Genomic DNA, 15,722 nt, shown 5'->3' on the forward strand with positions numbered 1-15,722 from the left:
GACTTCCACATTTTCTGGATGCTTTACTTCAGTGTTTGATAAGTTTACCTCCCAACCAACAAAGATTCTTGTTCTTCTTACAGCCTCCTGAAAAAGAAGGTGGACTGCCACGTCATGTTGGAAATAAAACTGAATGTGCCTTGCTGGGGTTGCTCTTGGATTTAAAACGTGATTATCAGGATGTAAGAAATGAGATACCAGAAGAGGATTTGTACAAAGTATACACCTTCAACTCTGTTAGAAAATCTATGAGTACTGTGTTAAAAAACTCTGATGGCAGTTTCCGGATATTCAGTAAAGGTGCCTCTGAGATAGTTCTTAAAAAGTAAGAACAACTACTATCGTACTCTGGCACTTTAACTTGCTTTAAATGTTGTGGTAGCTGAGGAGACTGTGCTAAACAAACGAACAAACAAAGCCTTCGATAATGATATAAAGTTTTTGCCCCATTCACAAGTGCACCAGTCCCAATACCTTTTTGGTAGCTGGAAGCTCCCTGGTTTGTCTCCCTCAATGGTTCCACTTTCTGCAGTAAGGTGGGCAAGTAGCATTTGAATTGTTTTCATTCAGTGCTCCCCCACGCCTCCAAAAACAATCAAAGAAAACCCTTAAAGCAAAAGTATAGCAGGTCTTGATTCCCTGTACTGTTTTGATACAGTGAAGTATCTGTGAATAGCCCTATTCTCTAGCCAAACTACTTCAGCTTTAGGTGTGGTTGGTCAAAATGCTAACCCATCTTCCAGTGAATTCTGAACCAGCTGATATGGTTAAACTCCAGGAAGGGCTTATACCTTTGAATAGTGAGTATGAACACAGATTATTTTCAGCTTAAAAAGATAGTGCAAGTCAGTGTCCAACTTCATCATTGTAATAGGGCATTGAACTTGACCAACTGAGAAACTTTTTTTTTTTTAATGTGAGAAAGTAAGTTGTTTCCTTATAAATCTGCCCATCTATAGAGGGTTTATTAGAGATATTACATTATAGGGGAGAGATCTGTCCCAGCAGTCCAGACCTTTAGGTGTTAAGATGGCTTTGGCAGCTTCTAACCAGGTGAAGAGAGAAATCATACATGCATGCATCTATGTTTTCTAGGCACGGTGGCTGTACGCAGTCTGTTTTCAGTCCAATAGTCAGACTATTTCTAGTCTGAGTAGCACTCAGGTAATGGTCATCACTTCAATGTACCTTTTGCTTGCTAATAGCTGCAGAGAACACTGTCTAAGGAAGCACTGATACACTTAAGATGAAATCTTATTCTCCTTCTCCCATCAATTTAGTGTCACCAGCAAAAAGTCAACCTTTCAAGGACTCTTGTTCTTTCTAATGCAGAACTTAGATTTAGGTGTGAATTTTTCCATAGCTAGATTTCAAGTGAAGTCTCATCAGTGAATAAATATGCCTATATTTGCAGTAATTCTACTGTTAAAAGTATTTTGTATATGATTTTCTTGCTGAGCAATTAAAAACTGTACAAGATACTAGAACTCATTCAGCCTGGACTCATGTGGTCCATTTGTCTTGACAATTGAGATAGGAAAATAAATTAAATAATAAGGGCACCTGGGAAAGAACAAGAAAACCTAGAAGAATTTGGATGCTATTGGAATAGTTGAAATTCTACAACTACTTAAAAACATGTACCAACTAGGAAAAACATCTTAGCATCATAAGCCATTTTCTTTACCCACAACCTATTCAATGTTTGAAATTAATCTCAGAGCTTGTAACCTGATTTGTCAACTGGGCTACCCATTCTTTATCAGCACATGTATGACTTTATTCTTGAGCACTGAAAGCATATGCATTGCTAATAACGGTAAACTTACAGTAAGTGCTGCAACATTTTTTTTAAACAGAAGAGATTCTTCCCTTTGACTTATCTTCAAGTTTCAAGTCAAATATTTGAAGCAAGTTTCAATTAAATCTTTACATAAAGCTTATTGGCTTCCATTTAGTCATCTCAGAGTGCTTTGAATTCATCGTGAGCCCTATAATTGGAGGTAATATGGGATATCCTGAGTGGGTGCTGGCTGATATTTGAACAGATGACCTGAATCAGGAAATTAGGATAGACTTCAAATTTCAGTTATGATGAAAATTCTGAACTTTTAATTAAGGGCCTGCTTCATCTTCATTTCCTGGATGAAGTGGGAACTTTTAATATGCTATTGCACCTGAGAATTCAAACCCTTGAACTAGATACTTAAATTTAATAGCAGTTGTCTAGCAGATCTGCAAGATCTGAGCATGATAGTTTAAATCGTACTGTATGGCTGAGTATCTTTTTCAGTGCCATAATAATAGTATTTTTAAAGTAAATGCTGTTTTTTACGGAAGAACTTTGCTAAGGACACAGATGGACAAAACAAAATTCTTTGTTCAAAATACCTGGCAGTGCCGTACTTATGGCACCAATATTGATACAGCATATATGCTTTCTGTGAAAGCAGTGGTATCTATGATATGAAAAAACATACAACAATAAGAGCATGTACTGGAATGCTAGAGTAGAGTCTTGAATTTAGTTTCTTATAAAACTGTTTAAAATCAGATTAAGTATTTGTTTTTCTTTTAATGCTTCATATTAAGAACTTTATGCCAAAATGCTCTCTGAAGTTATAAAGTCTAGACTTTTTTTTGTGCAAACTACTACTTTAAGGATAGCATTGGTTCATCATAGTACCAGAGATTGCTTTCAGTACTTACAGCTGTAAGCTGTAAGTACTGTAAGCACTGCACTTCATGTGCTAGGAAACATGCTGTTCTTCTGAGATTTGTACAACTGTTAACAAGGTGGGATTATTTTGTTGAAATGGAAACTAAGTTGACTAACTCAACCAGCACAGATGTTAAAATCTGTTTACAGGCAATAGAGAAATGGATACTTCTGGGAGGTGAGTAACATTTGTCTCCTAAATTCATTGGGCATTTTTTTCATCCTAGGATGACCCACCCACTCAGTTAATGTTCTACAGCTGGAGTGTTTTGCCATTAGGAAGTGATTAAGTGCATATGCAGAAGATTACCTTAGAACTGCTGTTACTGGCTTTTTTGGGGGAGAGTGCAGTGAAAATGAAGTTTGTGAAAACTTACTGGGGTTGACTAATAATCTGTTTTCCACAACAAGTTTGAACTCCAGGTTAGAAAAAAAAAAAAAAAAATCTGGTAACTACTTGAACCTTGTTTTTTCAGGTGCTTCAAAATACTGAGTGCTAATGGAGAACCAAAGGCATTCAGACCTAGGGACCGTGATGATATTGTAAAAACTGTAATAGAGCCTATGGCTTCTGAAGGACTCAGAACCATCTGTCTAGCATTCAGAGACTTTCCAGCAGGGGAACCTGAGCCAGAATGGGACAATGAAAATGATATTGTTACTGGTCTGACATGCATTGCTGTTGTTGGAATTGAAGATCCTGTGAGACCTGAGGTAGGGTTACTGACTAAACTGCAGTGATATTGTTAAGCAGATTTTGATTCATGTTTTTAGTCATATAGAGAATGCAAGAAACTGAATTGCTGTTGTAAGTCTAAAGCATAATTAATGAAAATCTAATTTCTTGTTGGGGGGGGAAAGTTAATGGAGCTATAAAAGCAGATTAAAACTTCTTAATGTCACTTATGCTGGGTTACTGAAGCTCTGTACAAACTAATGACTTAAGACGCTTACTAAGCAGCATCTTGAGTAGATGGAACAGCTTGCTTTTTTACCACTAGAAATATTAAGACCATTGCTGAGGATAATATTAGCCATTTTACTTGTTGACAGCTCTTCGTGGGGAGTGCTAGAGAGAAGGGATTGTCACCTGAGAACTGAGGGAAGGAACTTGGCCTGTAGTTGAGGTCTTTGGAGGGCAGTATTTCTTAAGAATAGTGAAAGTTTTTATGCTGCCTGTAGGTCAGACTCCAATCTAACCCACGTTAGCATGACTTCACACTAAAAGTCAGAGGCTAAAAACTATGGCTCACACTCCTCTTCTTATTTCACATTATCATAAATGAGAAGCCAGTACTTAATGGTGTAAATGTAAAACACCTTTGAATATTGTAGCCTAATGTATGATGAGGGTTCTTGCAGGTGTGTAATACTTTCTAGCACTGCAGTATTTGAAAAATGACTCTTCATTAAAACAAAAAGGGGGGGGGGGGAGGGAAGGGGATGGGAAGGAAAAACAACAACAAACTTGCCAGAATACCAGTTTGTGGGTTTTCAGGAGAAGGATTAAGGTAAGCTACTTAACTCTTATTTCAACATAAATACTGTTAGTTATAGAACACTTGAAGAAAAAATATATATATATCTTGGTTTGAGCCAAAGGCTTTTCTTTCATTGACATGTCTAGATTTATTCAGCTAATGTGTAGTCTGTAAGCCTAGGATTTTTATTTTATTTTTGCATATAGGTACCCGATGCAATAAAAAAATGTCAGCGTGCAGGCATAACTGTACGTATGGTCACTGGTGATAACATTAATACCGCTCGTGCTATTGCATTAAAATGTGGTATTCTGAATCCTGGTGAAGACTTTCTGTGTTTAGAAGGCAAAGACTTTAACAGGAGAATACGCAATGAAAAAGGAGAGGTAAGTGTATTGACAAAGTAGAACAGAAGATATTTTATTCAGGCTCCTAACTGCAAGATATAACCATTGCTGGTTTTTGCAGATAGAACAAGAGCGAATAGATAAAATTTGGCCAAAGCTTCGTGTTCTTGCAAGATCATCTCCTACTGACAAACACACACTAGTAAAAGGTAAATATCCTCTTTCAAAAACCTAAAACTGTTGTTTTTTCTCCCTCAAAACTAATTATATAAAATATCCATCCTTATTGGGCCTTCTAGGTCAAGTTCTGCTCCTAGAAGATATCCAGGATCATTAGCAATGGGAAATGTCCATGAGGGAGTTGTCACTTGCCAACTGATTTTTACTACTTAGTTCAAGTTGGTTTCATTTCTCATCTGTTGTGATTTCTTGGTGACTCTGAAGATGATGAAACTGGGTTTTTCTCTTAACTTTAATCTGTGCTGTGTTGTCAATATTGAACTATAACACTGAGATGTTATTTTATTTTAGGTATAATTGACAGCACGATCTTTGAACAGAGGCAAGTTGTAGCAGTGACTGGTGATGGTACCAATGATGGTCCAGCACTGAAGAAGGCAGATGTTGGATTTGCTATGGTATGACTCTTTCTAGTCTTCAGTATTTTAAGCCCTACTTTGCTAAAACAGATTATCAGATCACTTATAAGAAGACTGAACCTTACTTTTTTAGTAGCCTAATATAAAACTAAGTTAATATAATTGAGTGAACATTCCTCTCACTTCTCACTGCTCTTTTTCAGTCCTCAGTCTTCCAATTTAATCGTGTCTTTATTTGATGAAAAATGTGTTTGTGGCATTTGCCATTGAATAAAACTTAAAATCACAGATGCTCAATCAGTTGCAAATCAAAACCTTTTTTTAGAAAGGTTTGTTGCAAAGTGTAGCAACATTATACTGATACTGTAGTCTAAGATTTCAGAAATGAGATCTGCTCAACATATGGTAAAATGACTTTATATGATAAATAGCATACTGTGTTGACTTTCAGTAAGACTTACACACAAGACTTGCATGGGATGCATTTGTATTTGTCTGTCTTCCATTAAATGATGAGACAGGGAGGCTATCATTATAGAGACTACCAGTTGATGTTTAAAATGTTTTTGGAGGCTGTACTAAGGAACATCCCCAGTACAACTCTGAAACAAAGCATTTTATGACAGTTTAGGACTTCTGTTTGCCTGGATGGTTCCTTAGATTATTTGGCTTTCTCAAAATTCTCAAACAGCCTTTGAAACAATAGCCTAAGTTAGGTGTTAGACAGGGCCCATGGAAAATTAATGGCTAAGGATAGAACTGCATATCCTAGGTTTACCTTGTGTTAGTCATTACTGTGTTAAGCATTAATTTATTGCAAAATCCTGAGAAGTGTATAGCAATTATGGGAATTTTATTGTCACTTTGTGCTTTCTGGCCTGACCTGAAGGAATGGGGGGGGGGGGGGGGGGACAAAACTTCAATTCCCTTTCAGATAACAACTGTTTTTTAATAAGACACAAATATTTTAATAATAAACATTTCTCCTAGAGGCAAGACTTACTGCTTTTTTTGAGAAATATCTTTGCTTCGTTCTGTATTTGTTCTGCAGACAAGATCATCTTCTACTTCAAAAATTTTCAGCTAGCATTTGGCAAACAGCAGCTATAAAGCAAGTTTCTTACAAAATCTGATCACTTTCAACATCTGGTTTGTAAACCAGACTGAGAAGTTTTTACTCAAATCTGGTTTAAAATCTATATGTCTATGAAAGTAAAGGAAAAACTAGCAATACTGGATTCCCATGGTATGCAGATTCCTAGAATAAGCGATAGTAAGTGCCTGGCATGCTTGTACTTGAAACAGATTGGTCCTATCAATTAAAGCAAACAGTTTTAAAGTGTTAATACTAGATGGAGACATGCCTTAAGTATGTAGGCTTTGGTTTTCTTCTATTTCTTTTCATGCACTTAAGATATATTTCTTGAATTTCCTCCTGCCTCAAGATTCCTCCTCAGCCTTAAGATGAGAAGGTAACAGTTTGCCAGCAGGTCACTTTTGTCTTTTAAGACTTTTTAGTAAGCTTTTTTTTTTTTTTTTTTTTTTAAGATAGAAACAAAGGTCACACTCTTCCTAGAATGCATACAGATGTGCTGACTCTGATGCTTATCTTGGAGGAAAAAAATGAGGGAAGGAAGAGCTTTCGTGCCATTCTTGGGGGGCTTTTTTTTTTCAAAAGCATAACTTACAAATTTGACAGCTACACATGAAATGTTCTCTGGGCTGTAACAGTCTTGTTATAATGAATGCCTGTTTTCTGCTACTGAACAGCTGTTGTAGTTGGCACTGTCAGAGGATATTTATTTTCATTTTCCAGAACATAGGTGCTTCCTGCAGATGCCATCTATGTTTGTCCGTGTAAGAAGCTCATTTCTTTAACTGCTTATCTAATTATCACTTAAAATAAACAGCATATAGTAGATGGTATAAAGACACCTTTAAGTTGTACACATAGCTGTGCAGATGACTCGTTCTCTTAGCAAAATAATCAAGAATAAAGATCATTAAATTTGTTTTGAAGTTAAATATTTTGCTTACAGTATTTCAAAAAGCTATCCTAGAGAAGTGCGTATTAGACATAACACAGAACTTAAACTGTTTAGATACTGTAGGAGGCTACAAGTGCTTAAAACTTAACAATGGCGTGCATAGTCTACTGTTTAATGTCAAAGCTTTTCTGCAAGAAGTGTTCGGAAATGTGTATCACATCTTGCTCTACTGCTGGAATCCACATAGCAGACTGCTTAGGCATGGACTAAACAGTAGTACTGCACCATCTGGTGTTCGTTGCCTTGAACAAGTTCGGTAACTTTTCTTTGGGAGAGCTCATATGCTGTCTTTATATTGTCTGCCTGCTTTTATTACTGCTACTTTCTTTAAAGGATATAAAACTTCATTTTACTTCTCAACCTTGATCCTTGGAGATTTAAAAATTATTTCAAAAAGATGAACCTCAGAAATAGCCACCTGTAGAGCTAGATTTTTACAGGGAATCTAAAATGTTTTATAACCTATTTATAACTAGTATTTCCCTTCAGAATTCTGCTAACCCATATCTATTAACAAGCCAAAAAATTGTTACCACTTGAGCTGCCTTCTTTTCTCTAAATTTTGAACTTGGTGCTGTGGGCTTTTTAAACCATATTATCTTGGTATATGTTGATTCTTCAAATAAAACTAAGAGGAGGCAAGCTCAGAATTTTTTTTTCTTTTTTTACTCTCCCCTCCTCCCCAACATTAACTGGATTATAACTTTGCTTTATTGTGCTCAAAATATTGTATAGTATTTTGATCTACTTGATGCCAAATGAAGTTCTTCAGCTTGTTTATATTTTGTGGTGTGAGCCTCATTGCCTACTGTTCTTTTACATTTTAAAAATCCAGCGGACTTGCCACACTGGTTGCAAGGCTGACAGCAGTCTTTCAATATTGTATTTGATTTATCAGTCTGGATTTAAAATTTGCAACTAGCAAGGTGCTATATATCCTTTTGTAGCAAGGAACAGTCAGGTAGTCAACATAATAGCTTCTACTATGTAAGTCAGTGCATCCTGTTATATTTCATAGTGTGTTTTTTTTCTTTTTCTACCAGGGTATTGCTGGAACAGATGTAGCTAAAGAAGCTTCTGATATTATCCTTACAGATGACAACTTTACAAGTATTGTTAAAGCAGTTATGTGGGGACGAAACGTATATGACAGTATCTCCAAATTTCTTCAGTTCCAGCTTACTGTCAACGTAGTAGCAGTAATTGTTGCTTTCACGGGAGCATGCATAACACAAGTACGTACTGGTGGTGGATTGTTTCAGCTAGTAAAGGTTGAAAATGCCTTCACTGTTTAACTCTTGAATTCAAGCTTTCAGTTGAATACTAGCCCAAAGAACATAATGCTCCTCAAAACATGTCCATGTTGTTTAATAGATGCCTTTAACAGCTGCAATTTGTTCGCTTATATTGGATGGTTTCTGTATCTATCTTTATAGGATTCTCCACTTAAAGCTGTGCAGATGCTGTGGGTAAATCTCATAATGGATACATTAGCTTCTCTTGCCCTGGCAACAGAGCCACCCACTGAAGCTCTCTTGTTGCGAAAGCCTTACGGTAGAAACAAACCTTTGATTTCTCGTACCATGATGAAGAATATTTTGGGTCATGCATTCTACCAACTCGTAGTGGTCTTTACACTCCTGTTTGCTGGTAAGAATACTGAAGCTTTACAAAGTTCTGATGATAACTTTATAGAGATGTCTGTTCTGTCTGTGTGTGTATAAAGTCTTATCAGTTAAGCTGCTAATAAATGTCTCTTATATACAGGTGAGAAAATTTTTGATATCGATAGTGGAAGAAATGCACCTCTCCATGCTCCTCCTTCAGAGCATTATACTATTGTATTTAATACATTTGTGATGATGCAGCTTTTTAATGAAATTAATGCCCGAAAAATTCATGGTGAAAGAAATGTTTTCGAAGGAATCTTTAACAATGCAATCTTCTGTACTATTGTTCTGGGGACATTTGTTGTGCAGGTAAGTAACTGAAGGCTTTGGGGCAGGGTAGGGGGAGGAGGCAGACAGAGGAATGTGCTTCACATGCTGCTGTACTTGCTTACCTTCAGAATACTAACCAACTAGTGCCAGGTGCTTCATTTCTGTAATGAGAAAATTCTTCAGTGTCAAACACTAGAAATCACTTGGAAGTGCTGCTTGATAGGGCTTTCTGGTAAGGCCTCGTTGCAAAACACTAGAATTGAGGTGTAGGAACACTTGTATTACCTTTAGAATTCTCTAGTCCCTCAGTTTGATCTCAGTGTTCTAGTCTTACTACAGAGTGTAATGAAGTTGTATATTCCTCCATAGTCAGGACTCCTGCCCATACTATCTGCCTGTTCATCTGAACAAAAGCCAATTTTAAACAGAACTGTAGAAAACTCGCACTGCATAACTTCTCTCATCTCCTTAATTAACGGGACTACAAACATGAATCAAATTTTAGAAACTCAAGCTCAAGTATCGATTTTGTCTTTCTCTTTCAGAAGTCAATGTTATCTATGTAGATGCTGCTGCCTTAATTCTTACTTTGTTCTGAATAACCACTGGTATCTAGGGACCATCTACTTTTGTATATAGGAAGATTTGTTAGAGCTAGTTATTTAACTCAGTATTTATTAACAAGATGAATTACCTGAAATTGATCAATTTAACATATTGAGGTTTACAAATACCAAGTCAAAGCTACATCTAAAGAAAACAGTTTATATGAGGTAGCTTTACCTTCTAACTGGCCTTAATGTTTAATTTATCATTAAAAGTGCAATGAAATAACCAACAAATTAGTATATTGCATTTTTTACAGAACTTTTTTTCCCATTTTGACTTAAAAGTTATTCTGGATTTATGAAGACATATCCCAACCTTAAGCCTCTTAAACTTTGGAATTCCATAAAGTTGACCAAGGTCATAACAGTTCAAGCAATGCAGATGTATACACCTTTGCTTCATGTAAAGTTAGTTCACTTTCTTATTCTCCCAGTTTTAGTTTGCTTTAGACTACACTCTCAAAGCTACTTTTATTTTTAGGGTTGCATATATAGCAGGCTGTTATTGTGCAACAAAACCAAATATGTGGAAATTGCTCCTGACTGCAACTGGGTTCACATTGACTGAATACCTTTCCAACTAACTCATTCTTGAGTTGTCTTAAGTAAAGTGATTTATTCTGTTTTAACAAAATAACAGATATTTTGGGGCTTTCCAGCTCATAGGTGTCCTACTTAATAATGATCAATATTGTCTCCTTTTCATACTTGCCCTGCTACTTGAATTGTTGATTCTTCAGGGCACAGACTTTCATGCATATAATTCCTGTGCAGTGGGATACCTTGCTCCTCAGGGCCTGTACAGCTTCTTGTAATAAATAAGGTATTAAGAGCTTATTTAATTTACCTTTTGAGATTTCTTTTTCCCCCAAAGTCTTGCCATGTAAGTAGTCATGAGCATGACATCTACAGTGTTGCATTTAACACTGACAGAATGTATATTAATGGTCTTTTGGACTATTTCAGAAATGTTTATCTCTTGTGGAGCTAAGATTTGTTAACAGTAGAATTTTATTACTTAATTTGGTTCCAAGATGGGCATTTGTATGATAACTAATCACTGTAAATTCGTAGTATCAATTACATGCTGTAAATGTCAAATGAAGGAAAAAACTGTAAGCATGAAGAATGGTGGTCGGCAGGTTTTTCTGAACATAACATTTGAAGAATAACTAAACTATTTAATGGTTCTTGAAATACCGAAAAGCAAGAGAATATTGTTTAAGTTAAAAAGTAGCTTGAACTGCTGAGACAGTAGGAAGGTATGCTTAATAAGATGGAAAGTTGCATGAATTTTAATGTAGAATTCTGTCTATAGTGATGTTGAAGCATGAAGGAATTTTTTTGGTAAAAGGTCACAGATTCATAACTTCTGTTGTATGTTGACAATGATGCTCCTCTTCACAGATAATTATTGTGCAATTTGGTGGGAAACCTTTTAGTTGCTCAGAACTCTCGATTGAACAGTGGCTGTGGTCCATCTTCCTGGGCATGGGAACACTACTCTGGGGCCAGGTAAACCAGTTTTTTTCAAAATGCCAAATATTTACTTGCCTTGGTATGTTTGTTTTTTCCACATAATGTGCTTTACCAGTTCTCAAAACCCCTCTTCTTTCAGGTGGACCATATGTATATACAGAGTTTAACAGTAAATACTGCTTAAAATTGTCTAGTTCAGTAAAGTCTTTTAGTTGGATATTCCCTACTCTGACTTGGTCGATTAGTTATATTTTGTAACTGGATACTGTGGCTGGATTATATTTAGTAACTTTTAACTAGAAGCAGCTGTAGTTACCTCTTAAATGTGAAATTGTATGTTTAGCCAGATAAATTCTAGAAGAACTTCTGTAAGAATACAGATGCAATTAAGATACTAATCTTTAAATATATTTAACTTAATGTTTTCCTTGAAAATCAGAATTGTTACACTTGGTAGTTTTTTTATTTTTATTTAAGCTTTCTGGAGTAGCAAGAAATGCAGCAAAACTCAAAACAGTTTTTTTCCCTAATTTTCTTCACTTTAATTATGAAATAATTGGAAAGTTCTTCAACCATTAGGCAATTGTATTTTGAATTTTCATTACTATTGCATGCACAACAGTGCTCGTAAGCTGCAACCTTATTTACACAAAACTTTAGAGGTACCTAGTTTTCCATTATTTAATGGCATATTTGTCTAAACTTTTCATAGCACATGAAGAGATTTCCAATATTTCTTCCCTTCCCTTTCCTTCTCTTCCATCTTGCAAAGAAAGTTTCAGTTTTCAATATGAAACTGGCAGAGTAACTTCTAGTTGCAAATACACACATAGATGCATATTCTAACAGTCAGTATAAGCTTTTTAGGAGTAAGGTTCTCTGGAAAATAAATTATTTAAAGAAATCAAATAGAGTCATTCTGATGAGGTTTAAAGGTAGCCCAGAAGAGAATCAAGATGACTTCAAACACCTTTGACCCAAAGTGTCTTGCAAGGGTAAAGCTTCCCTGATGTAGTTCATGCTGCTTCACCATCTCATTAAGGTAGAAGAGCTTTTTGCTTTCTGAGAATAGTATAAACTTGGTTCTGATACTGGGATACTGATGACATATAAGCTTGGAGCATTCACAGTAGCAATTTCAGCCTAAAGGACAGTTTTTCTTGCTTTTGGAACAGTCCTTTTTCCTCTGCAGCTGCTGAAACAGCCTTCTAGGTTTGTGAGGCACAAGGAAAGCAGGCTTGGAAACTGAACTGGATCTGCTAGATGGAACATATCAGAAGATGACTCCCCTTAACTACATAGTTCACCAGAATAGCACTGAAGGTGGAGATGAAAAGGAAAGCTGGAATGACCATATAGCTTTGTTTAGTTTGGGCTAGATGAATGAATATCCAGCAAGTAGCAAATCAATGGTTTGGGATAATGGTTCTGGAAGCATTGCTCATCTTGCAAATGGATTGATATTTTCCAGATGACAAAAGAATGCGTGTCCATCCTGTATTTCTGAATTAGCTGTGGCTACTTCTAATGAAATGCTGTAGTTCTCAATTAAGGGACAGCTCACGCTTATCAAACTGAAGCTCTTGAAAGTTCTTTAGTAAGTATCTAGTAGCACTACTAGATACAGGCACAATCTACAGAATTATGGCTCTTTTAGCTTTAGCACTGCTCCTTCCTAGTATAGTCAAGTAATTCTACAGTGGAATTTTGTGTACCTAGCAAGTATGAAGTCTTGTTATTTAGGTTTGTAATCCAAATTTAACTTCACACTACTGTTGACATGGTAAGGAAATTCCCAGCTTTGCAGCTATTTGGCTGAAGTGATTGCTCTATGTTAATGCACTCATCCCATTTTTATCATTTGTCTTTCAACTTTGCTAATCATGAACAGGATATTTTGTTAAGCCTGAAGTCTGGTATTCTATTTATTTTTTTTAAGTTTAAAAAAATCCTGATTCCTATTTTCATTCACTGTTAGTTGATTTCAACAATTCCAACCAGCCGTCTGAAATTCCTTAAAGAAGCTGGTCATGGAACACAAAAGGAAGAGATTCCTGAAGAAGAATTAGCGGAAGACGTAGAGGAGATTGATCATGCTGAGAGAGAATTACGTCGTGGTCAGATCTTATGGTTTAGGGGCCTGAACAGGATACAAACTCAGGTATGGTCTTGGAAAAGGTAGGACGCAGTGGATGTTCTGAGGGAAATCTTTTCCCCTCCATCCCCAATCCTTTGACTAAGATGGCAGTTCTTAGATGGTGTGACTGAGACTTGCAAAAGGGGGTATGGATGGATGTATATTCCCTCAGGGTCCTCTGTTTTCTTCAGCTCTAAATGCAACTCTTGCCTGTGTTCTATAAAAAGTGCCTTTTTTCTTTACTTTTTGTGTGTTATAGATGGGATGGTCCTTTCTCTTGTTCTCTCTCTCTCTTGCTGAGCAAGCTGTCACAATCTCTGATTCCTTGCAGATGGATGTAGTGAATGCTTTCCAGAGTGGAAGTACCATTCAGGGGGCTCTAAGGCGGCAACCCTCCATCGCCAGCCAGCACCATGATGTAACAAATATTTCTACCCCTACACATGTAGTGTTTTCCTCTACTACTGCTTCTACTACTGTGGGGTGTGAGTGTGTGTTCCTAAAGTGCATGAAATTAACATTTCCTAATTCACATACCTAACGTTTCTCATTTTCTCCTTAGTATTTAAAAATCATCGTTCAGGCTTTTCATAAAGCTTTGACACAAAGTGGAGTCCTCAAGACTTTTTTTCTTAGAGGGCTGAGAACAGGTGGAACAGTTGCAACAAAAGGCTTTAATATGAAAGCTGTGAGCCTGCGCATCCTGTGCCTTCATCCATTCATGTGCAGAGGGATGTTTAAGAGAAAAACAGGAAAACTGTTGTAAATTTTCGAGTATATGCCTCTTAGGGTGACTTATGTTAAATAAATGAATACTTGATAATCATGGAACTAGACCAACAAAAGTAGGTGTCTTGCACTACAGCACACATGATACTTTAAAAGGTAAAACAAGTAGGTGGAAAAACAAATGATATTTTAAAAAATGAATGTATTTAGGACATGGAGCACTAAATGCATTTTCTTTGTAGCCCATAAGGAACTTCTGAATCTCTGCCTTTGGATTTCTTTTACTAAATAACACAACTTTCTCAACATCAGGATTCAGGTGGCGAATCAAGGCTTCTTAAATGTGTACAAGGCAGAAGAAACATATAATCAGCTAATATAAAAAGAAAAAAAGGCTTAAGCATTAAGTGGTAAAACTTTCATTCAAATTTGAATGATATTTTTTTCCTCTCTAGGTTCTTCTGGCAGCAGTTCATAAGCCATCAGTGAGAATGAAGTTTTTGTCTCACCTTAATTCTATCCTCTTTATATTGTGCTCTAAGTGGCATTTCAGTTTCAGCCTTCATTTCTTTAAAGGCTAGAGATTTAATTACTCATGTATGTAGGCTTAAGTTCTGGGATCTGAAGATGTAGAGCAGTTATAGATATTAACTGTCAGTATTCAACCATCGTTGAAATAATTTTCCATCCTAATTGCATTATATCCTAAACATTACGTGTTTAACCTCCTTCTCTAATGTCCTAGAGGCTGGTTAAATAATTTTTTTTAAAATAATTGTCCCTTGTGGGAAGACTGCTTGCTTGCTTTTTTTTTTTTTTTTCCTCTTTAAACTTTCAGATTGCTGGATGGATGAAGATCCTTAATTTCAGGAGCTGTCTTAAAGAAATGTCCTCTTCTGATAACTTCTTGGCTTGGCCAAAATTTCTGTGTGAGCTTGCACTAGCACCTATCTCTTGTACTTGTTCTCCACTGGCAAAAAAGATATTTCCCTATCTTGCAGTAGTATTGAGAAGCTCAGCTCACAAACTTGCATACCTCAAGAACACTAAATGAAAAGTAGATTTAACAGTAAGGATGTGCAGGATTGCATCTCCTACTTAAAATGCTAATGAGTAACCTGTATCCCTAAATATGCTCAAGAACATTAATTAAACATTCAAGATTGTCTAGAGAGCAACTTCATGCCATGCTGACATTTGAGCAGAATCTAAGGGGCACTGCAACATCTCGTTGCTTCAAATGACCAATGTAGATACAATGCTGTAATAGCGGGGATTTATTTTTTTGCTCCCCATTAAGAAGCACTACCTATTGCTACACCCTCCAGGAGAACAGCTTTTGATAACTAATACGTATTAATGAGAAGCAGATGTGTGACTTCATTGTGTCTCTCTTTCAGAGAACTGTTTCCAGGGAAATAGTTCAGATGTTCCTGTGAAGTGAGGTTGCAACTCTTAAGCAGCCATCTGGCTAGGAGTTTTTGGAGTGCTTACTGCATTCCTTGCTATTCTGGTACTAATTGAGGAAGGCGCGATGACAGTATAAATTACAGATAACAAATTGTCTTGTTTGCTCCTTACTTATGCAATTTATTTATAGTTACCTCTCTTGTCTGATTATCTTAGGAAGTTGAA

The 15,722-nt window shown here is 36.4% G+C and overlaps 1 protein-coding gene across 3 annotated transcripts in view; it reads left to right on the plus strand.

The window, feature by feature from the left end:
- Positions 1–15,722, plus strand: part of ATP2B1 (ATPase plasma membrane Ca2+ transporting 1) — a 66,757-nt gene that overhangs the window by 47,229 nt on the left and 3,806 nt on the right. The window contains exons 11-21 of one of the 3 annotated variants that reach the window (XM_067312745.1): positions 84–325; positions 3,196–3,433; positions 4,407–4,586; positions 4,669–4,756; positions 5,079–5,185; positions 8,238–8,429; positions 8,631–8,844; positions 8,962–9,173; positions 11,150–11,257; positions 13,200–13,382; positions 13,690–13,776. In XM_067312745.1, the coding sequence (XP_067168846.1) occupies positions 84–325; positions 3,196–3,433; positions 4,407–4,586; positions 4,669–4,756; positions 5,079–5,185; positions 8,238–8,429; positions 8,631–8,844; positions 8,962–9,173; positions 11,150–11,257; positions 13,200–13,382; positions 13,690–13,776 (1,851 nt within the window). Of the gene's footprint in view, positions 1–83; positions 326–3,195; positions 3,434–4,406; positions 4,587–4,668; positions 4,757–5,078; positions 5,186–8,237; positions 8,430–8,630; positions 8,845–8,961; positions 9,174–11,149; positions 11,258–13,199; positions 13,383–13,689; positions 13,842–15,722 lie in introns of all 3 variants that reach the window. The other 2 variants (XM_067312760.1, XM_067312752.1) reach the window with 2 other exon arrangements.

This window comes from Apteryx mantelli, chromosome 1, assembly GCF_036417845.1.
Source record: "Apteryx mantelli isolate bAptMan1 chromosome 1, bAptMan1.hap1, whole genome shotgun sequence".
Lineage (NCBI taxonomy): Eukaryota > Metazoa > Chordata > Aves > Apterygiformes > Apterygidae > Apteryx > Apteryx mantelli.